Here is a 24901-nt window from a genome sequence, read left to right as displayed (position 1 = left end):
ATGGTTTAGATTAAAAAGTGGATAAAAAAAGAAAACCTCAATATTAATTTCTGACAAAAAAAGTTTTAAAGAATTCTTCATATACACAGAACACATTATTCTCAGAAATCTCAAAATGAAACAAAAATGTAAGGAAAAGTTTAGAAACTTAAAATCCAGAGATGAGTATTGGTTAACAGCTTAGCAATAATAATAACACAAAGGCCCAATCCTTGTAAATTCAAAAGTTTGGTAATACACAGACAGCACCAGTACTGCAATAAAATATTTAAAATAACTCACTTTCAAGGTGGTACGGTGGCACAGTGGGTAGTGCTGCTGCCTCGCAGTTAGGAGACCTGGGTTCGCTTCCCGGGTCCACCCTGCGTGGAGTTTGCATGTTCTCCCTGTGTCTGTGTGGGTTTCCTCCCACAGCACCAAAGACATGCAGGTCAGGTGCATTGGCAATTCTAAATTGTCCTTGGTGTGTATGCCCTGTGGTGGGCTGGCGCCCTGCCTGGGGTTTGTTTCCTGCCTTGCGCCCTGGGATTGGCTCCAGCAGACCCCCATGACCCTGTAGTTAGAATAAAGCGGGTTGGATAATGGATGGATGGAACTCACTTTCAGTTATGGTCACTGATAAATTCACATTTTGTCACTTTAGGAAATTTTCCGTTTCATTTTTGGTATGTTTGAGGCATTTTTCACATTGTTAATTATTATTATATCAAAGTTTTAACTTCAGTGTTCCAATGGTTTTATAAGTTTTAGGCTTCCCATTTTTGGAATGTTGTCTGTCTCTCAGTCAGAATATGAGTTTGGGGTTACAATCGCTGAAAAATGAATCACTCACTCTAAATGAAAACTGGAAGAGTTAACTATCATTCTAAATACTAGAAGCCTACTGATTTTGAGTAAAACCACTCTAGTAGATCTTGTCCTATAGAGATAATGATTCATTATTTTTGCACACATTGGCCTGTGATATTTTAATACTAAAATCATGGCCATATATGGGGAAAGTCATGTGCTGCAAAATTGGACATTTTTAATATTATAGATTTTTAAAGTCAGGATGCTTTGTCTCAAATGACCAAGAATATGTGAACCTTCCACTCCTGTATCAGTATAGCCATTCTGAATGAAGGTAAAAAAAATATTGATATACTGTAAATAGCGATTTCATTTGGTATAATCAGTCAGCTCTTCTGCTCATTCACAATCAGTTTTTTGTGTAAGAAGTCCCACTCTGTTTCACACATAAGTTATGTTTAAAGGCAAGAACAGTGCTATAGTTGCTAGCACTGGAGTCTCATAGATCAAGCATCTAGGGTTCAAATCCCTGTGTGGAATTTGCACATTCTCCACATGTCCATTTAGGTTTCACTCCAACCTAATTCAGTTTTACTTCAACATCCCAAAGACATGGTGTCATAGAAGGCAAGCTCATGCTGGCATCCTAGCCAGAAAGGATGGTGGTTCTTTACACTGGAAGGAAACAATTATAATGGAAACACAATGGGATAGAGCCTACCAGAGATGCGTGTTCCCCGTGTATGCTGGGTGGCAGCATTCCTCTGGTGCATGAGAACTGTAGTACCAATTGATGGCACTGTTGGCTTTTTGGGTGCTACCAGGGGGAGCTGCCAAAAGGATATTACCCTTTCCTTGGGCAGTTCCACTTGACCCAGAAGTACTTCTTGGTGGCAATGTTATTGCACCAAAGCACCCCCAGATCCAGAATGAAAAGGTGCTGCTCTGCATTCCCCAAGTAAATCAGGAGTGGAGACGGGCAAAACTCACCTGGGAGGAGTGGAGGAAAAAGAGGAAGAAAATAATTGTACTGTGGACAGTGAATTGTGCAAGAAGAAGCCTTTGTGAAGGTATCACAATGATGTCAGGTTAAGGGGTGATTGTAAACTGGCCTTAGTTACGAATGAAATATGTGTGAGTGGGACCTGCAGTGGGTTGGCTCTCAATCCAGGGGCTGGTTCCTGCTTTGTTTTCGACGCTGCCGAGATAAGATCCAGGCCCTAGAAACCTTGAAACCTACTGAAATAAGTAGATTTAAGGATGTCATGCATTGTTTTTTTCTCCCCTTTGTGACAAAACTATAGCTAGGCTCAATTAATTAAAATACATAAAGCAAGAAAATAAGAAAAATTCTTATTAATATCAGGCACAAACTTCAGCAAATCACTTAAAACTTTAGAGGAGTCATAAACATGTCAATATTTGCCACTGTTAATATATCAAGAAGTTTTCAACTTAACAATGTTAAATTTTCTGTCACTGGTACAACAGAAAAAAATCAATACTTGTTTTTGCAACATGTTACAGCTTGATATACAGTACAGGTATCCTAGGGCAATTCAGTGACATTTACAGTTCTATAAATTAAATACTTGCTTTTTCATTCTTAAAAAAAAAAGACTGCACGTAAAGGAGAATGTGTACCAGACCTAGGGGAAAAATAAACATTTATACACCAGTTTTGTTTTCATGAAATAATGTAATATGAAATCTTTCTCACTTTTATTTTTACAGCTGCCACTTCCATCTACTTATGTTCAAACCGTACTCCATTTTGGGTCGTGCTTTTGCTGTAACCATTTTAATAGGTTGATTTAAAATAAAATGGTCTCAGTCTTACAGTAAATATGATGGTTGCCTGCAACAGATGATGTACTCATTAAGAGATAAAAGGAAGAAATTTAAACTAACAGCCCCAAAACATTCTTTGGTTATGGGAAACAAAATTGTTTCTGTAGAGGTAAACCAACCAGTCAGATGTAAATCATGCAAACTGCTTGCACAGGCTATGCCTGGTGTGGATTTCATACACTGCATTAACAACAGCAATCACTGTTAAAATACAGCTTCAGCTGTTCCCTTCAATGATACTGTACATGAATATGTACATGTTAAAGAAAAAAGAGCACAACAATGAAAACAGAGTATTCTAAGTTCACAAAACCTTTTTACATATACAGTAGCTGTGAGCACTTTTTTATTACATTTCAGAACTCCATAGTCTACATTATTTTTATGAAACATTTATGTTATTAACTTACTGTTTACAACCTGAGGCGGCTCAGTGTTTCTAAATAATGTTTAATTACCTGTTCTGACAGAGTCAATTCAATTTGCCTCTTGTGTTAAATGGTGCCCAAGGCACAATAAGTCCAACATCAACTTACATCTGTCCTCTAAGGCTGATCATGCTGCCCCTTTAGAAATATTCGTTATATACCAATGCAGACCCTTTGTACAAAGTTCACAGATATGAAACTGTCAAATGTGGACACAGTTGCCAGGTCAGTTCATGACCATATTTTCCAGTTAGGGTCTAATTTTTGAGGGGGTACAAATGTAGCCCTGGCTTAATCAAACTTATGTTGGACATCAATTTATCCAACATTGATATTTTTTTTCAATAACCACATTCACACAGGCACCCTTAGCAAAGTACTTTCAATAACAAGTGTAAAAAGTGAATTTGCCATGAAGCAGACAGAAAAGCAAGCAATGAAAACATGGACATAGAAGACATTGTTCAACATTTCTCAACATATTTTAATGTCAAATGGCGTAACACCAAGTGGCAACAGACCACAGAATAAATCACTACATATTATTCTTACAAGACAATAATATATACTGTTTTTGTGAAAATCATACATGATGAAGAAAAAAGAATTTATTGAAGGCACATTTTGAGATCAACCTCTGAACACAAAGAGTGTGATATATCAGAAGATAATAAATTTTTGTCTAAATAAGACATGAGAAGATGATTAATATAACAAAAAATGGGTGTAATTGTTTTAAAAAACATTTTTGATTGGCCCATACTGTACTGTATATCACATATCATTCTATGTTGTGAAATGAAGAACTACAGATTGTCAAGGTTAAAATAAATGAGCAATTGCAACATAAGTTACATGTGGATCTTTTCAATAACAGTGAAAAAAAATCTCTTTTGTAGAAAATAAATGACTGTACTTTTTATATTTTAAATAATAAGAAATTAACAAAAATGTTAAAATAGACCACCTACTTGGTTAGGCACTTCCAGAATCAGCCAAAATGGTGGCATCTATTAACACCAAATATGACTTTCAATATGTGGACAACTAAAATAAGTATCCTCATAGAAAATTCAATAGTTTACTGCTGCATTTTTGATTATTTGCTGAAATCAATTCAATTGTAAATAAAAAGTCCTTAAGCATCATAAAAGTGTGAGGTATTTACTGTAATTATTTAAATGTTAAATTTACACAAAAATAAACTTTATTTATATTTAATTTCATAGTATTGCTTTATGATATACTTATATTTATTGTATTAAAACTATGATCCAAGCATAAATGGGACTTGTTTAATTAAAAAGGAAAAATTTGGCCTTGTACTTTACAGATCGTTAAACAATCTCCAGCTTACCTTATTGCTGTCCTCTGTTAAACAGAATAACAAATAGGTCAAAAGTATGTATATTAAGCACAAAATGTTCGTTTGGTCGCATAAAAATGTGTTTTTTCTGACAAAGCACCTTAATGTTCCACTTGCAAAAGAAAAAAAATTACACTAATTAAAAGTTGGTTTTTTTTCTTTTTATGTAAGCTTTTACCTGTTAAGTGCACAGCTATGTTTAACACATAGTTAAATGAGCCAGCAGAAATATTTATGGGAGCAAGTCTTTGCTAAAAGTAGGAGTCTCTTCTTTTTAAAGGCCGTACTGGTGATACTATAATGTCATCTGAATCATCTGAGACATCATCTTTTGATGGCAAAGTGGGGTCACTTCTAGACTGCTTCTGAATATTTCTTGGAGCTAGAATAAAGAAGAATATTTTTGATTTACATTCAGCTATGATATAAGATTCAAGCAATGAGAAACTAAATGCACAGTAATACCATTCAGGATAGATTCAAATAAGATCTCTATATAAGTACTCACAGCAAACTAAAAAAGAATTGTATGAATTAAATATATAAGTTAGTGTACAGCATATATGTAATGCAAAAAGACATTTGAAGGGTTAGCCATATAAAATCATTCCATAGCATTTAAAATTGTTACTATGGAGTTATCTGACCAGACACACTGGCCTAGTTTCTCTATTAAATTTTCAAAATCCAACTGGACACATGGCCCTAGTTTTCAAACATCTTCAACTACGACAAGCAAATCAAACGCCATATTCAAAGAAATGGAGAGTAAGTTAAAGATGCTGAAGTAGATTCACACTCGGATAAACATGCAGACACACAGGCTCTTCAGTAAATGACACCAATCTATTTTATTTAAAAACATTTACCGGGAAAGCTGAGAAGAAGTCTGGCTTTGTAATAAATTAATCTGGTTTCTGACAATTTATTTTATTAGGTACATGCTAAAAGCATATCTCCATAGATGAAGATAGATATGGGAAACAACAGCAACTAGATTTGAGATAACTACCTTAATACAAGCACAGTACTTCAGCCATCCTTCTCACACTTGTACATCCCTGACTTGCACAGAAGAGTCTTGATGGACAACTGTTTAAAACTCTTGCCTTTATTAGCTAAAAACGAACGGTCTGCACAATTCCTCCACAAATCATCAACTATTGGATTTTGTCTTCATGTCTCAAAGAACTTACAAAGGCTATGAATAACACACCATAAAAACAGATCACAAGAAAGAAACAGAGTAGACCAAATGAGAAAGTGTAGTTCAAATTTAGCTCACAACATTATAGGGAAGTGGGAATTTACATAAATAAACAGTATATTTTGTGTGTGGAAATGCACACAATTGCCTCATGAAGTGTCTGTTAAAGGGGAACAGTCACATTTTCTATATTTTAATAGCAAAAATTTCATGTGGTAGCTGTTAAAAAATCATGGTGTGAAACAATGCAGCAGCATTTGTATAAACCACGACAAAACAGCGCTTTGGTCATGTCTGCTCCACTGCTCATTCCACTGCTCTTCTGTGCTGGTGTTCTTCTTCTTCTTCTTTTGGCTTCTCCCATTAGGGGTTGCCACAGCAGATCATCTTCTTCCATATCTTTCTGTCCTCTGCATCTTGTTCTGTTGCACCCATTACCTGCATGTTCTCTCTCACCACATCCATAAACCTTCGCTTAGGCCTTCCTCTTTTCCTTTTCCCTGGCAGCTCTACCCTTAGCATCCTTCTCCCAATATAACCAGCATCTCTCCTCTGCACATGTCCAAGCCAACGCAATCTTGCCTCTCTTACTTTGTCTCCCAACCGTCAAACTTGAGCGGACCCTCTAATGTACTCATTTCTAATCCTATCCATCCTCGTCACACCGAGTGCAAATCTTCGCATCTTTAGCTCTGCTACCTCCAGCTCTGTCTCCTGCTTTCTGGTCAGTGCCACCGTCTCAAACCCATATGAAATAGCTGGTCTCACTACCATCCTGTAGACCTTCCCTTTCACTCTTGCTGATACCCGTCTGTCACAAATTACTCCTGACACTCTTCTCCACCCATTCCACCCTGCCTGCACTCTCTTTTTCACCTCTCTTCCACAATTCCGATTTCTCTGTACTGTTGATCCCAAGTATTTAAACTCATCCACCTTCGCCAACTCTACTCCCTGCATCCTCACCATTCCACTGACATCCCTCTCATTTACACACATGTATTCTGTCTTGTTCTTACTGACCTTCATTCCTCTCCTCTCTAGAGCATATCTCCACCTCTCCAGGGTCTCCTCAACCTGCTCCCTACTATCGCTACAGAGCACAATGTCATCAGCAAACATCATAGTCCACAGGGACTCCTGTTTAATCTCGTCTATCAACCTGTCCATCACCGTTACAAATAAGAAAGGGCTCAGAACCGATCCCTGATGTAATCCCACCTTCAACTTGAATGCATCCGTCACTCCAACCTCAGACCTCACCACTGTCACACTTCCCTCGTACATATCCTGTACAACTCTTACGTACTTCTCTGCCACTCCCGACTTCCTTATACAATACCACAGCTCCTCTCGAGGCACCCTGTCATATGATTTCTCCAGGTCCACAAAGACGCAATGCAACTCCTTCTGGCCTTCTCTAAACTTCACCATCAACATCCTCAGAGCAAACATTGCATCTGTGGTGCTCTTTCTTGGCATGAAACCATACTGCTGCTCATTAATCATCGCCTCACTTCTTAACCTAGCTTCCACTACTCTTTCCCATAACTTCATGCTGTGGCTCATCAATTTTATTCCCCTGTAGTTACTGCAGTCCTGCATATCCCCCTTATTCTTAAATATCGGCACCAGTACACTTCTTCTCCAATCCTCAGGCATCCTCTCACTTTCCAAGATTCCATTAAACAATCTGATTAAAAACTCCACTGCCATCTCTCCTAAACACCTCCATGCTTCAATAGGTATGTCATCTGGACAAATGGCCTGTCCATTTTTCATCCTCTTCATAGCTGTCCTTACTTCCTCCTTGCTAATCTGTTGCACTTCCTGATTCACTATTTCCACATCATCCAACCTCTTCTCTCTCTTGTTCTCTTCATTCATCAGCCTCTCAAAGTACTCTTTCCATCTGCTCAACACACTCTCCTCGCTTGTGAGTACATTTCCATCTTTATCCTTTATCACACTAACCTGATGCACATCTTTCCCAGCTCAGTCCCTTTTTCTAGCCAATCAGTACAGGTTCTTTTCTCCCTACTTAGTGTCCAACCTCTCATACAACTCATCATACACCTTTTCTTTAGCCTTCGCCACCTCTCTCTTCACCTTGCACCTTATCTCCTTGTACTCTTGTCTACTTTCTGCATCTCTCTGACTATCCCACTTCTTCTTTGCCATCCACTTCCTCTGTATACTCTAGTGTATTTCCTCATTCCACCACCAGGTTTCCTTTTCCTCCTTCCTCTTTCCAGATGTCACGCCAAGCACCCTTCTTGCTGTCACCCTTAATACATCTGCTGTAGTTTCCCAGCTGTCTGGTAACTCTTCACTGCCACCCAGGGCCTGTCTCACCTCCTCCCTAAACTCAACCTTGCAGTCTTCCTCTTCTTGATCTCCAACGTCATCCTACAGACCACCATCCTATGTTGCTTAACTACACTTTCCCCTGCTACCACTTTGCAGTCTTCAATCTCCTTCAGATCAACTCTTCTGCATAGGATGTAATCTACCTGTGTGCATCTTCCTCCACTCTTGTACATAACCCTATGTTCCTCCCTCTTCTTAAAATACGTATTCACCACAGCCATGTCCATCCTTTTGGCAAAATCCACTATCCTCTGACCTTCTTCATTCCTCTCCTTGACACCATACCTATCCATCACCTCCTCGTCTCCACTGTTCCCTTCACCAACATGCCCACTGAAATCTGCTCCAATCACCACTTTCTGTCCCTTGGGTACACTGTTCATCACTTCATCCAACTCACTCCAAAAATCTTCTTTCTCACCCACTGCACACCCAACTTGCAGTGCATGTGCACTAACAACATTCATCATCACACCTCCAATTTCCAGCTTCATAATCATTACTCTGCCTGACACTCTTATCACCTCCAAAACACTCTTGACATACTGTTCCTTCAGAAAAACTCCTACCCCATTTCTCCTCCCATCCACACCATGATAGAGTAATTTGAATCCACCTTCAATCCACCTGACCTTTTTCCCCTTCCATTTAGTCTCTTGCACGCACAATATATCAACCTTCCTTCTCTCCATCATATCTGCTAACTCTCTCCCCTTATCAGTCATACTGCCAACATTCAAAGTTCCTACCCTCACTTCCACTCTTTATTTTCCTCCTCTCCTCCGGCCTCCAGACACGTCTCCCCCCTCTTCTTCTCCTTCTTCTTCGTCGGCCAACAGTAGCCCAATTTCCGCCAGCACCCTGTTGGCTAGAACTCTGAAATCTAGGAATCAACTTGGCAAACAGGGGGAGGCCGGCTATACTTTGCTTAATCCACACTACGTTTTTTCACCAGCTCAACAATACAGCAGTGATTTCACCAATCCAGTCTTTTCTGGCACCTTATATGAAAGCAAATGCATCATTTCATGGCATGATTTTTACAAAGCTCCAACATGAAAGATATTGGATATTTGCTATTGAAAGATAAAAAATTGTGACTGTTATTATTTAAAGTAAGAACCAATACAGACTGATTAAATTTTACAAAGAAATGTGAGGTAAAGAAAGCAAAAGTCTGACCAAATGTCCATAAACATTCTGTAAACTAAACCTTAACCTGATTTGGAGAGTAAAATTAAATTAATTAAAGTGGAGTGCCCTTCCAAAGGAGAACACCTGTTCTCCTAACCCTCAGGTACTATTGCTGATAATTCTGTTTATTATCTACAACTCTTTTACAACTGTGTGAAGGTCATAAAAGCTGCTCAAGACTCTCCCATAATGATTAATTTCTGTCCAGTTTCAACATAGAACTTATTTTTAAGCTAAACTAACTCAGAAAAAAAGAGGTAGGACTGAAGCAGGTAGGATGACTTGTGTGTAATGCAATTCTTACCTGGAGAAGGCCTCCTGTTAGATGGGCTTGAATTTCGAGGTGTTCCTTTCGTACTCCATATTTTGTTCCCATGGTTGTCACGACTACTAATTTCTGAAAGATCATCATCTTCATCACTTTCTGATAAAGCTATTGAAAATAGAAGGAAAAATACTTCTATTTTTCTCATATGTAAATGTTTTATTGTGGATGATAATGTTAATCTATTGGTTTTTGTTCATGTTACTGTCTATGTAGACTTTAAATGGTCTTTCTAACTGTACATTTTTTTTAATGACTGTAAAAACTTTCCTCTGCACCCCAATTATATGTGTATTTGCTTAAATGGTAGCCTTTAACTGATGTGTTTTGACTGAGTGTGGACATGACCTTAAGTGTATTCTTGTGATGGCGTGATAATGCTATACCAAGTTATGTTTAAAGGTTTTATTTCACTTTTGGGCTGTGTGATGTAAATATGTGTAATCTATGAAAGAAGCCATCACAAGCAGAGGTGAAGATATGCATATTTCCAAAGTGAGGACACCCCAGACAGTTTATCAAATGGGCTCAACAATTAAGAAGTAATAATTCCACCTAAAGTATCATTGTGGAAATTTGCCATTTTATCATGATGTCTTAAAATTGTCCATATGCAGGTATGACTGTGAGTTGATTGTGATTGATGATGGGATTGGCAATTGTTTGGCATCCCATCTAGAGTTGATTTCTGCCTTGTGTCTGATGAATGTGCTAGGACAGACTGTGGTTCCTACATCCCTGAAATGGATTAAGCAGTTTTCAGGTCGTTAGGTTACATGTTAATTTACTTACTCTTCCTGAAACATCTGTTAAGTGAAGAATATTGACTATTTAGGTATATCACAATCCATTAAATACATTTTAGTTCAGATTTACTGTTGTATATTAATGTCACATACATGCCACTTACTTATTATTACAAATGTAGACAGATATTGGCAGATTAAAGCACTTTCAGCTATTAATAACCCAGAATAATGTTTTGGCATTCAGAAACAAATTAAAGCATTTTACAATGTCATTTAGAATTACCAGTTTCTTTGATTTTATAAGATGATGTTAAGGAATTTCTCTTCTGTGGTGTTGGGGATGGTTTTTGGATTTCATTTCTAGAAAGTGAAGGGCTCTTTCTTCCATTCCTTCCAGGCATATCAGAATCTGATGCCCTATGTTAAAAAAGTATGTATACATAAAGCAAGCCTTTAATGTTAATATCAGAAACAACAAATACTGCATTCGATTAAAGCAATGTGCACATGCAGGTACAGTAAATCACACTGCAATTAGTCTAACAGCAACAATGAAAAAAATAAAAATAAAATGAACTCCAAAGTTACTTGTTAGAAATATTACGAGTCTGTAAGGTGGCACACAACATCGAGTAGTGTTGAGGAAAGATGGAGAGGTGACTATATAGTAACAGTGAAACTATAATAGTCTAGAGTTGGAAGAAAAAAAAAACAAACTTGGTTCCTGCTTGACTTTCTGTAATATTACACATTTTTCCCAGACAGTGTCATTAGAAGCAAAACTTTAATAAATGGATTCCTCAGGCAATAAACAGCTCTAAATTTGGATATTCATTTTATTAATGTAATAATAATAAAGTTCTTCAGGGCCCAACTTAACTTAATAACTGGGTATGCCATTTTTAGAAGCAAAAACTGCAACTAAACCCTGTCTTTAATTAACATCTTACAGTGGTACTGAAGAAATTTGTCCCACCCCATAAACCCAGTAGTATTTTAAGTTTGCAGACTACTCACTTCAGGTTCCGCACAACATTTTACAAATCGAAATAGCAAACCTCTGAAAGTATATTCTTTATTATTCTGACGTAAACTAGATTAGGAGATTAGAAGTATCTGTATTGTGGAAGACCAGTTTGCACTTCTGCTTCACATCATAGATAGATACCCTAATACGTAACAATAATGACCCTATGACCTAGAATATTCTCTAACAAAAACATTCAATACAGAGTAGAATTTATTGGTCATCCTGTCATTAAAAGTCACCCAAACCCTGATCCTCAAACTTGCAGAAAACAAATGGAAAGACTAGTCTAAATTGCTCCAGTATGAAGGAGGGTGGAAGTGGGTGTTTGAATGAGTATGCACTGTGATGGACTGGTGTCCTCAACCAGTTGGTTCTAATGTTTCCAGGATTGGCTTCTATCCCCCCTCAATCTGGAAATGGATTAAGGAGGCTGGGGAATGGACAGATGAATTAGTCTGAACTGAAAGCCTATCATCTCAGCTGCTGCTTTGTGGGGAAGTGGACATACTGTTTATGGCATTATATTTCCAATGACATTATTTTAAACTTGGGACACCATGGGCATTACTTTGCCAAGCAGACCCTTATTTTATTTGAGAAATATTGATTTTATATTGGGCAGCATGGTAGCGCAGTGGGTAACGCTGCTTCCTCGCAGTTAGGAGACCTGGGTTCGCTTCCCGGGTCCCTGCGTGGAGTTTGCATGTTCTCCCCATGTCTGCATGGGTTTCCTCCGGGTACTCCGGTTTCCTCCCACAGTCCAAAGACATGCAGGTTAGGTGCATTGGTGATCCTAAATTGTCCCTAGTGTGTGCTTGGTGTGTGGGTGTGCACTCTGCGGTGGGCTGGCGCCCTGCCCGGGGTTTGTTTCCTGCCTTGCACCCTGTGTTGGCTGGGATTAGCTCCAGCAGACCCCCATAACCTTGTGTTAGGATATAGTGGGTTGGATAATGGATGGATGATTTTATATTTGGCAGCTACTATGACATTAATACCACCTTAATGAATATTTACTCTGAAGCACCACATGAAGCTCTATATAAAAGTACGAAAGAGACCCTGTATGTGGATAAAGTGCACCCATGAGTTATCCTGTGCAGCTGTAGGTACCACATTTTATTTGACATAGTTAGCAGTGTGTTAATTGGAAGTATTAAAATAGTTACAGTTAAGTGCCTTTGCCACTAGCCTGCCTTACTCAATACATATGGTATCACATGCTCAGAATATACTTCAAATTCCAGATGTGCAGTAGTGGTACTGGCATTTACAACAAAAATTACAAACAGTACAGTAATTTGTTATAGTAATTAAAACTACAATAGTAATTTTTTACAAATTTGTTAGTAACTGCAATTTGTTTTCAATAGTACAACAGTAAACAGTAACACTTGTATAGCACAATTGTTCTTAGTCTGACAAAGCAAAAGCATAAAGTTAACATCATAATAAAATTTCGAAATATAAATATTTTATGCAAGAAATCATTTAAGTAAATCTGCTAGTGGCAAAATGTTTTGTGGTCCCAAAAAATAAACTATACATTTAGTATAGTGTGTCACATGACGCACACCATTCATAATATCAAGCAAAATGACAATAACATAATAAAACAGGGTACCATTTCATAATAGCAACCAAGAGGTTTGGAATTTGTATATTCAGCAGGAAAATCTTCAGTATATCCAACACCTCAAACTGGAAAAATTATTCAATATTCAACTAGGCAAAAACAACCCAATGCACAAAACCAAATCTATACAGCAGACATACCAAAACGGCAGTTAATGTTATCAAAAAGGGCCTGCATTATTATTTTATGTCAAAAATGCCTCACCATTCAGTGCAGCAGGATGAAGTTTCATATTAATGCAATTATGACATTTTAAACATTTGAATGTTACCAAAGGAAAAAAATTCTGATTAAAAATTCACTTAACACTGCATATTTAAAAATTTTAATTTAACAAAATAAAGCAGCTCATTACAAGTTACAAGATAAAAACTGTGCTTTTTATAATGTACCTGTTTGTTAGTTGTCTAGAGCGACAGAGATGTCCCCTAAGTGCAGACTGCAATAAAGTTACAGTCTCCTCATTGTCTTCTTCAGACTGGGACGAGATGCGATCACTCTGATGCTGAAGTGTCCGTGGACTCTGCAAAACAACAAATATTTTACTATAACAGGCATGCAAACACTGGATTAGTTTATTTGTTCATAGAAGATAAAAAATTACATGTACAGTGGCTAAGCATTGTCCCACAGGACTATCAAGTGGTGTTAGTAATATTATTTTACTGTATGTTGACCAAAAATATAATTACCCAAGTGAGACACTAATTGATAGAGATGAATAATAAAATACTGAAATATATTTTGATATTTTAAACCCCAAATGATATGTAAATAACTCCCAAAATATTGTGGTTCATTTTACAGAAGCTAAATTCCCTTTTGTTAATTTGTATGTATAATGAATGAAAGGGTCCCTCCTGTGGTTATTTTTAGGAGCTGCAGTGCTAAGTCACTGTGAAGTGAACAGAATTTTTACATAATGTAAATGTGTTGCTTTGTGTAAATCAATTTTCCAATGGAGGAATAGATATTACTGTACTTAGTGTGTCAATGTTGCATTAATCCATGGACCATTCTGGCAAAAAAATTAAATCTGGGGGGAGGGGAAAGTGGGGTTAACATAAATAGAAAAAACATCGAAAACACAGGAAAATATTTTAAAACAGCCATATCATTTCCCAATTTGCCAAGTTTTATATACACTGAATTTCCATTCAAAGCATATAGTTGCACTTTTTTATTTATTTTTTTTAAATGATGTTAAAATATTTAATTGGTATATTCACCAGGATAATCACAGATGTTTAGAACTATATTGTGTGCTGAAAATTGGAACACAATATTACTTAAGTTAAAGATTTACTTTTCTTTTATGATTACCTTGTTTTGAGGTCTCTGAGGTTGTTTTTCAGTTGTTCCTTTAATGCTGCCTAACTGTTTCTGTCTTGTCAAATGTCCCCTGAAAGCAGACTGGATGAAAATAGCAGCCTGGAAAAAAAATTTAAGGTCTATAAAGTGTGAAGCAGAATTTTTTCTCTAAATAAAATTACATTTATCAATCAACTAGCACATTTGCTTTTCAAATGTAACCATACTTATCTAATAATTCTATGGTACATATTAACAGTCACAAAGTAAGATGAATCTTTTGTTTCAAGTGATTTCTTCAAATACCAGCAATGTAACCATTTAAAGTCTAAATTGCATAAAGCAGGGATGATCTCTCAAATCAACAATATTTTATGTTCAAGCTGGAAACTGCATACCAATATTTTCTAAAGTTAAGCATCTGTCAACTAAGTTGGAAAAAGTTTATTGGATACATGCAATATTACACATATGTTTTAAATATTAACGTGCACTGTCTTGTTCATAAACTGGTCAATACATTGATAGTGCTGGCAGTTATTAAATTCACATGTGATTAACATTTGTCAAATTTTATAATAGTACAAAAATAGAAATATTAATGAGTGTAATAAGCAGCCGCAACCACTATACATCAAAGAATGTAATACAATAAACTTTAATTTTCCATTGTTGTTTTAAATTTCATTTTAAACCTGGTTGTGCAATTCAAGATCAAAAGGGCTATAATGTATTTCAACAACTTCAATCAGGAGACAGGAGACATCCCCATTCGAGATCTACATTTATTCCAAAGCGCTTTAAATGCAACCATGCATACACTGTCACTGGTGAGGTTCAGAGCTGCCAGCAGGACTGATACCAGACAGAAAAACATGGAGAGCATGCTAATTTCACAGAAAAGGCCTAAAACTGAAACAGGCACCAAACATCACACTTAACAAAATCACAAAATTAAGAAGTCAATGTAATTTGCTGTTAAAACATATGCATCACACAGATGAGGAGAGACACTTTTCCTGTTTCAGAATGTCTAATTTACTCCTTTTGTGTAAAATGCAAAAACACAAAGCACTTCATCACCCTAACCTCTATTTTAGAACAATTACAACATTACTCACATATTGTATTGACTCTCACATGACTTATCTTGAGATGTACCTGCCTATACATTTCAGTCCAATTGCAAAATTACAAGATTGAAGGTTTGTGAGCTTGCATATTTCCTAACCCATAGTGTAGGATGGAGAATGAACATTTGCTAAGTTGTTCAAGTCATGAAGAGGAAAAGAAATAATGACAGAGCTTAAATACTCTTACTGATTAAAAACATATTTTGTACCAGACAACAATTCATGTTTCAGTTGTACACCTGTAAGTTTTTTTTGTTTATTTTTTTATTGCACTTTTAACATACATTATTGCAAGTGGTTTTGGTAAAGCTCTCGGGAGACAATAGTCCTAGACAGGATGTTCTGTGGGTGGTGGACAGAGAAAGTCCTGAGAACAGGATTGCTGTGAATATTCTAAATAAGCAGCTGTGGACCAAACGCCAGTTGTCCTGAAATAATGGGCCCTTGTCATTGGTCTAATCACCCACACAGACTAAAAATGATTCAGAGACATAAAACAAACTTCAAAAACAGATGGTCTAACCAGTTATAAACACTGGAAAAAGAAAGGTTAACAAATAAAGCAAAAGACAGAAAAAATATATATCAATGTCTCAAGACCCCAACATCATCTATATATATAATTCACTAAGTCCATGGCAAGCAAGACGCACACAAAACATGGCAAGCAAGACTCACGCAAGACAGAGCCCCGCCCACCAACAATTCACTAAGCAGCTGACCAGACCATGGCAAGCAAGACGCACGCAAGACAGAGCCACACCCGCCAACTCACAGAGCCCCGCCCACCAACTCTAAGACCATGGGATACGCACGACAGAGCCACGCCCGCCAACTCTAACCCTCCTCCCGAGTCCACCCTCGCTCTTGAGGCACGCAGCACCTCACCAAACACCGCCTCAGTCGCTTTCGTCTCTGCTACAGTCCACATGCACCTTTGAGCCACGTTGACTTTTCATTGATCTTTTCAGGTCCAGCTGCTTTTCTATATATAATCCACCAAGTCGCCCGACCATGGGATACGCACGCACGCAAGACAGAGCCCCGCCCACCAACTCTAACCCTCCCCCCGCGTCATGGGGTATGCACGACAGAGCCCCGCCCGCCAACTCTAGCACTTACTGTCGCCAGTTGCATTAATAAGCAACCTTTGTGGCATCACATGCATGTACTTACACTGATGACAAATATGACAGCTCTTCCTCCACAAATAAGATTTCGCAAGACAGGAAAAAAAGAACACCTGCAACATTACCTTCACATTGTTTTCCTTTTATTTCTGATCTCGTTCAACAACTATGTGGCGACCTCGACTTCTCAACTGTGACTCCGGAATAACTCAGTACGCAAGCTATATTAAGCATCATCAACGAAGACTCGCTACACCTTAATGAACAAGTACTGAAACTTATCCCTACCGACGAAGTAACTTTCACCAGCGTTGACTCCATCGTCACAGACGATCCCGCACAAGAACTTTCATTCCCCGAAGAATTTCTTAGCAGTCTTACTCCCACTCGCATGCCTCCGCATAAACTCAAACTTACAATTGGTTCAGTCGTCATGCTTCTCAGAAACCTTATGCCAGCAAGAAGTCTCTGTAAAGGCACTAGACTGACTGTTACCAGCATTCACCGCAATGTACTAGAGTGTAAAACAATCGCAGCTGCTACCTCACAAGCCGTCCATATTCCCCGGATTTCCCTGACCCCATCAGATTCAAATTTGCACGCAGACAATTTCCTGTTAGATTGGCCTTTGCAATAACAATTAATATGGCACAGGGCCAAACTTTCAAAAAGATATGCCTGTATCTGCCAAAAGCAGTTTTCAATCACAGACAATTGTATGTTGGTCTCTCCAGAGTTCCATCTTTCATTCACTCACAGTTGTATCCTCAAACCCACCCCATTTGGACAACTGTGTCTTTCAGGAAGTGTTCACCCATCAATAAATAATTATGCGGCGGCGTATGCAGGTTGGCTAGTAAAGTTATAAAGGGAAAAGATAAAGTAAGTTAGGTGTGTTTTGGTAAAGACAAGATTTGACACACTCATGTTAATATTTTGTCCCGCCATCTAGTTTGAAGCTTTAATGTTATTAAACTGTGCAATGTTTGTATTCTATTTTATTCAAAAATGCATCAATTACAGGTAAAATTTGTTCAAAATTAAATAAACTTGGTTATAAACAAGAAGGCAATATTTTTGTTTGTCATTGACTACTGTGTTGTTATTAACAATAGCACTGAATAGAATAAAAAAATATTTCTAAATCAGAATTAGTCATATCTGTCGATATTATGGATTTTCTATTAGTACTTTTTATTAGCTTTGGTAGGTTTTCACCCAGGAACCCATATTTAATATTTTAATAGTTTCAACAGAGATTTTACAATTACACTGTTACTAGTTTAAAGTACACTACTACCAAATCACAGTAAACTCATTATAAAAACAAATCAAGGGGACAAAATAACAAAACATTTTAAATACACATACTTCAGTACCATCATCATTATCCTCCTCATCTTCATCTTCACTCTAAAATGAGAAAAAAAAATGTTCATTCTTTTGTAATAAACGTTTTGCTTCATTAATTAGATCATTTACAAGAACATTGAAATAAATAAATACCTTTCATACAGTGTACTTTCTAACACAATTCAAATGTGTACTTAAAAATTGAAATATATTATGAAACAGTAGATTAGGGGTAAGACCAGTGTTGTGTCATCTTGTATATAATCATCATAGTGGGTGTGTCAAAACAATATGAAAACAACATGTATTGCTTAGAATATCTGCAAAAGATTTAAATATCTTTTTAAATAATAAGATTTCTGTTCCTAAAACTACAAAAAGAGAACAGGCAAAGCCAGGAAGTCATATTTTTACAGATAAGATCTACAAGAGTACAAGATATTTCAAATGCTTCTATTTCAATTAACTATTATTTATAACTCTTACAGTACTGCCAAGTCTTAGCTAGGAGAGAAGGCATTTATTACACATGTTTAATCTATGATATTTTTATTCCCCAGCCATCACAGTACCTTCCAAATGAAAATCGAGTACAATAAATAAACAGAAATACAGTACATTACCTACAACTAACTGATCGATATAACATATGTATTAAATTCTTAATTTTTAAACTTTAGATAGTGACAAGAGTAGTTATAGTGTTTTAATAAAATAGATCACTATATATTTGGTATCTTTTTTTATGTTTTAGCTTTTTTAAAGTAATCCTTACCTAGTGCTAATGCTTCTGTGTTACAAACAAGGATAGCTCTGCTATTGGAAATTTAAATCACATGAAGACCAACTGTAACAGTTGCAAAATAACAGGGAAAACATGCCTTATCTTTGTCCTCATGCCAGTGTTTTTGTATAGTTCGAGCAGCCTTTTCCTGTTTTTTGTCTGGTTTTTGCTGACGCGTGCGTGCAGAAGACGATCGAAAACTATCATCCCTCTGATCTTCACTATAGCCATGGAGAGAATTAGCTGCTGGTGAAACAGATCTACTTCTGTCCTGCAATAAATAACACAGTTATTAAAGTTAGAGATAAACTGTATTTATTCACAAACAATTAATTAACTTAGTATATTTTATACTACAAACTGACCACAATATACTAATTACTATTTTGGAACTTTTTACTTTCATAATGCTTATTTAAGAAGCAGAAATTTCAATTTATGGCAGGCAATCTTGAAACTAAAGATACACTCTACATTTGAAAACATTTAAGTCAAGGTTAAAAAACTTCTTATCTTTTGCTCTCCAGAACTGCTTTTCTGATATTAACTGTTTGTCGGCAATGACAGATGTGTCTTTCTTACCTGAAAAGGTCAACAACATAGTTGCCGTGCTACTAAGTAAAATTGTTTTCAGTGGACTCCACCCTTGATTTTGTCAGTTGATGACAACAAGGATGAGAAATTAAAAACAAAAGCTGATGCCTGTTACTTGAGTGCAATCATTACCACTGTGTGTTCATAAAAACCTGTAGCACAAGAGATGAGTCACTACCTGAATGAGTAAGATGTGTAGGGTTTTCATGAAAAGTAGAGATTTGACAATTTCAGAAAGTTAGCGGGGATATTCGAGTACTTATAGGAACGTCTGTTGGCAAGACTCTCTCACCATCAGAAACCATGATTGTGATTCAACTATTCGTAAACAGATCATACGCAAGTCACATACGTCTGTATCATAGGACAGGATAGGATAGGTAGACTTTACTATCCCAGAGGAAAATTTGTTAATTTCATAGAAGAAAGTGGTTGAAATCCAACCTGAAAAGTTTTTATTCCATGTGTTTTTTTCTGTTCCTAAAAGATCTCTATCACATATCATTGATAAAAAGTGTCACTTTTAGTTGCTGTCTCAAATAATCATCTTGTATTGGATTAAGCATGTAACTGTTAAGTTAATTTACCTTGCTAGTAACAAGTAAACTTTCTTCTTTTACTCGTCGTTCCTCTTTTACCTCGGCTTCTGAACGTTTCACTCTTTCAGTAAGTTTTCTGATCTCTTCCCTAACAGGCAAAATGTAAATACCTTATAATTATTACATATTAAAGTATATTAAAAAAGGTACTTTGTACCCATTACTTTGAAGTAAATGCTGCAAGTATGATCATATTAGTAAAAAACAAAAAGTATGGCTAGAAATGACATACTTACTTAGACTCTTGAGTTAATTTCTGATGAGCCAACTTAAGTTTCTGGTTTTCTTTTATCAGTTCAGCTTTTTCATTTGTCAACTGCTTTATCTCCAACCTGGTGAAAAAGAAACCTAGGAGAGGTTTGTAATTGAAGATAAGGGTCTTATATATATATGTGTATATATATATAAGATTTAGATTTTAAAATAATGCACATTAAAGTAAACATATTTTTCTTTTCTAATGAAAACTTTAATCTGGTAGACAATATGGGGTAGTGTGTAAAAAGATGGATTTTAAATCAAAAAGCTGCCTGTTAAGGTCCTGCTTCTGACTCACTGTGTAATTCTAAACAAGTCTTTTAACCTATTTGTATTTTAATTTATATATTAAAATATATGTATGTAAACTGGGGTGTCAAATTCATATCTGCCAGGGCTGCAGTAGCTTAAAGGTTTTTTTCCAGTCACTTTCTTAATTAGTAACCAATTAATGTTGCACTGCTTATTACAACTACTGTACATATTTTGCCTTAGTTTAAACTGACTTGATTTTTAGGCTCAGGACTAACTGTTTTTTTTGCCTTAACCAGGTGCCAAACAATAATGAGGTATAAAGTGAGCCAAATGATTTAGAATGATAAGTCACAGGGAAGGTGATATTTTTATATATGAGCATTAGCAACCTCCTCAGACACGACACTGAATTTGAGTTTGATCTTAGCAGGTTTACCTAAAACACCTGTAAAGCTTCCCTTATTTGACTGTTCAATTAATTACAACCCAATAACCCAAAATGAAAACCGCAGTTGTTATTTGGGCTGGGAAATATGGACTTAAGTGTATCCTATGATTATTTTGACTCAAAATGCAACACTCAATATGTCAAAACATGCTAAAGATTGTGGCACCCGGACGGGGCTCAGACCCGGCCGGGACGCCCAGGAGGACAGGAGGAGGGCTCATTGCTCCTCCAGAACACAAGGGGGCGTCCGCACCCACCAGGGGGTGCCCTGATGCCTTGGGGACCCTGGACCCCAGCGCTTCCGTCACACCCGGAAGTGCTGGGGGGAAGAGAAGAAGGGACACCTGGAGTGCTTCCAGGTACACTGCAAACACTTCTGCCACACTGGGGAGTGCCGGTGGAAGATTGTCGGGGAGCACCTGGAGCACATCCGGGTGTGTATAAAAGGGGCCGCCTCCCTCCAGTCATTGACAAGGGTCGGGAGGAAGGAAGATGATGTCGGGAGGACGGCAAGGAGGCGGCCTGAAGAGAGAGAAGGCATTGTTGAGAGGCCAGGACTTTGGGGTCTATGGGGTCTGTGAGCACAGTAAGACTGTAAATATTAGCGTAAATAAATGTGTGTTGGGTGACATGAACGTGTCTGCCTGTCTGTGTCCAAGCCAGTTGTCACAAGATCAGTACCATATAGACATGTACAGTATATACACATTTTCTATACCTCAGTCTAAAACCTGGTATATTTTCTCACAACAATATTAGCAAAGGTAACTTTTTTTTCCATAATTCAACAATAACATGCTTTTTTCCAACCATTTTTGCTTTATATTTCTTTTACATATTTTTGAGCTTCCATTGTATTAATTGCATTCAACACCTTGTTTCTCTTGCTTGCATCAGTGTCTGCCAGTCAGTATACATTGGTCCATTTCTCTCTTCCTCTGTCTCTTTGTTTTTTGTACAAGGATAAAACCCTTGAATCCTTACTGCACTTATCAAAGGTCATAATACATTTACATATGTGTGTGAGTGTATGTATGTATGTATGTATGTATGTATGTATGTATGTATGTATGTATATATATATATATATATATATATATATATATATATATATATATATATATATACTGTATTATAAGCCCCTTGATTCCACAGGGAGGTTTATGTATTGGTTTTGTCCTCGTGTATTGGCCTTCTGGTCTCTGATCTCTTGCTCACTCTCTTCAGTGCTATCAGTTTCCATTCCTCTCTTGTTGCATATTCTTGTATTCCTAGACCTTTCATGGCTTGCTTGGTCATTGTGCCAGCATAATTTTTTATGTCTGGACACTGTAACCGGCAAACTTCTTCTTGCTTCTGGATGACCCCTGAGATCAACCCTACCTGTTCTAAACTCTCCCTCATGTGATGCTCACTCCAATTTTTTCGCACGCACTAACGCCAGGCAACATGGGCAGTAACAAGGACAATATCATGCTTACAAGATTTTATTTAACATTCAGAAGAAGTTGTTGAAAATCAAATGAAAGTACTAAACACTACAGTACTGTTTTTTGCCAAATGGTTATCCTTAAATATCGAATCACAAATTTGATATATTACTCAGTCCTACATGTTAAGCACTGACCAAGTTAAAATGTGACTTTGTGTTCTGGGTTCTCCCTGTGTGGAGTTCATCCCACTGTGGGTTTCCTCCCACAGACTAAAGACATGCCCTAGAATTGGCCCTAGTGTGTGCTTGGTGTGTGCTCTATGCTAGCTGGGATAGGCTCCGGCAGACCCCTACAACTCTGCTCAGGACAAAGCAGGTCAGAAAATGACTGACCGACATTGATTATGTTAATTGCCCTCTTTAATATGAAAGCAAAAGCTGACTCTGCTCACTTACACTTTTCCAGAAAGTTGTTCCTGTAAATCACTGCGATCTTCTTTGAGTTTACTAACCAAACCTCGTAGACGAGTACACTCTTGTTGAAAGTCTGTTCCTTTACATGTTGAGGAGTTCAGCTGACTGGGCTGATCTACAACAGTGACTACTGCATTAGTAACAGTGGTTCGATCTCCAGCATTAGAAATATTTGGATTAGTTTGATCCCCCTTCTAGAAAATAAATAAAAAAAAACAACTAAAACTTCAAGCATTTCTGACAAAAGCAGTATGTACCTACATTTAGGAGTTGACCAAATAGATATTTATTTTTCATTAATTTCACGTATTTTTAATAATCTTTATCAACCTGTTCATTTCCTGATTTTCCATTATTTGCTCAGGAGTAGTCAGTACCTACCCTCTTAGAATCATGCACAAGACAGCAACCTATGCTGCATGAAAAAAGAGTTCATCACGGAATACACTTGCACATGGCAACATCTTGGTGTCAGACTTTTGACAACTTCTCTAGAGCACACCCAGACAAAGTTAGGCCACTTTTAGTGCAAATGGGTGAGTACACAACTATAAGAATGATGTCTCTAATAAAGTCGCCATTTACAGCATTTTATCAACAAGGTTTATTTTGTGGAACAGCACTAATTGACAGGTCACATCAATGAGTCTGATGGGCCCAACTTAGCTGGTATCAACCAAGGTATTGTTTAAAGATATTTGCATAAGTAGTCCTAATACATTTAGTACCACTAGACAATATTATAATCTCTGCTTTTACATAGAGCTTAAAGTAACTAGCTACACATAGCATACTTTACACATTCTGGAAAACTGCATCTCACAATATCTTATTTAAAGAATAACTTACTTTTTCTAGTTCAACAACACGTTTGATTGATCTTTGCTTGTTCAATTCATTATTATCTACAGTGCAATGAAAAATTATGTTAATGCACCAAATTTCTACAGCCATAAAACTACAAACACAAAAAGAAAACCATTGGTCACTTTCTTAAAAAAAGAAATCATAAAAGTAATTAATTTTAACATTTCTTTTCAGGAGAACTTGTATAAAATGTGTGCTAAAAGGTTGTATATGCAAATTTGCAGACTGAATAAGATATTTGAAATTAACTGTTAAAGACTAAGTTTCACAGATTATTAACTTATATAAATATTAACAAGATAGAATATTAATTTGCAACTCATATACCTCGAGATGTATTCGGTCTGGCTTTGTCTAAAGCTTTTTCTAGGTCCACTTTTAGAGATTTATTCTCCTCTTGCAGCTGTTTGATATTTTTGGACAGTCGTAATATAGTGGTGTTTAATAGCTTTTGCTGTTTCTCAGAGTCTTTAAACTCAGACCTGTTTCAATGAAGAAGAGAATATGAAAGTTGGAATATCTATATATTTACAGTGGAACATGTAATATACTACATAGGAACTGTGAACACAGAAATGTTTATATTTAATTACTTTTTTTCAGCTGATTCTGTATTGGCTAATAAAACCCGAAGTCTCTGAATCTGAAAGAAATAAAAAAAGTGTTCATTTATTTTAATTTATCAAAGGACAGTAACACTAAAAATGATAGACCTTTATTATTTTTACACTACCTCATCATAATAAGTTTCCATTGCAATCTTCATTTCTTCAATATTAGTTGTCTTTAAATCTGTCTGTAATTTACTGAAACAAAAAAAACACATATAGACATTTTCTATGGGGTATTTATAGTCAACCAAGCAATCCTTAAATGGTAAATGAATCTAAGCACCAAATGCTCATGGGGCTTTAACTGATAACCAAGTTAAAACGATTCTTTCAAAGTCAATATTTTAACACTCTTGCCTTAACAGGCAGTTGTATCCTATCATTATCAGACAAGTTGTATAATAATCTTTAGTTAAAAATTATGTTGGGCAGAAAATCAAGAAACTGACTCTTTTATGGGTTTCTTCTCCTTAAGAGTTAATCAGGATTCTAGCATATACATTATTAAATATATCTTAACCTGTATAATAGAATACATCAACAATTTACTTATTAAAATACATTTCAAAAGAAATTACATTATATTTAAGAAAAATCAAATTAAGTTTGCAGTAAATTAGATTGCAAGTTAATAGTGCAAATTTATTTCAAAAAGAACACTACTATAAGGCTAAAAACTACACTAAATTTAGAATCCTTTTTGTAGA

At 36.6% G+C, this 24901-nt stretch overlaps 1 protein-coding gene across 2 annotated transcripts in view; it reads right to left on the bottom strand.

The window, feature by feature from the left end:
• Positions 1-3529: 3529 nt before the first annotated feature.
• Positions 3530-24901, bottom strand: part of iqce (IQ motif containing E) — a 45551-nt gene continuing 24179 nt past the window's right edge. Inside the window, exons 10-23 of one of the 2 annotated variants that reach the window (XM_051933629.1) lie at positions 24317-24389; positions 24177-24226; positions 23911-24065; positions 23566-23621; positions 22699-22910; positions 20086-20181; positions 19838-19937; positions 18750-18927; positions 17891-17925; positions 14269-14376; positions 13338-13468; positions 10566-10699; positions 9513-9641; positions 3530-4819 (exon numbers count right to left, since the gene is read on the bottom strand). In XM_051933629.1, coding sequence (XP_051789589.1) covers positions 4689-4819; positions 9513-9641; positions 10566-10699; positions 13338-13468; positions 14269-14376; positions 17891-17925; positions 18750-18927; positions 19838-19937; positions 20086-20181; positions 22699-22910; positions 23566-23621; positions 23911-24065; positions 24177-24226; positions 24317-24389 — 1588 coding nt within the window. In that variant the 3' untranslated portion in view covers positions 3530-4688. The remainder of the gene's footprint in view (positions 4820-9512; positions 9642-10565; positions 10700-13337; positions 13469-14268; positions 14377-17890; positions 17926-18749; positions 18928-19837; positions 19938-20085; positions 20182-22698; positions 22911-23565; positions 23622-23910; positions 24066-24176; positions 24227-24316; positions 24390-24901) is intronic. The other variant, XM_051933630.1, reaches the window with a different exon arrangement.

This window comes from Erpetoichthys calabaricus, chromosome 11 (assembly GCF_900747795.2).
Source record: "Erpetoichthys calabaricus chromosome 11, fErpCal1.3, whole genome shotgun sequence".
NCBI classification, from domain to species: domain Eukaryota; kingdom Metazoa; phylum Chordata; class Cladistia; order Polypteriformes; family Polypteridae; genus Erpetoichthys; species Erpetoichthys calabaricus.
Note: the sequence above shows the minus strand (reverse complement) of the source record. Positions and strands in the feature narration are given on the sequence as shown.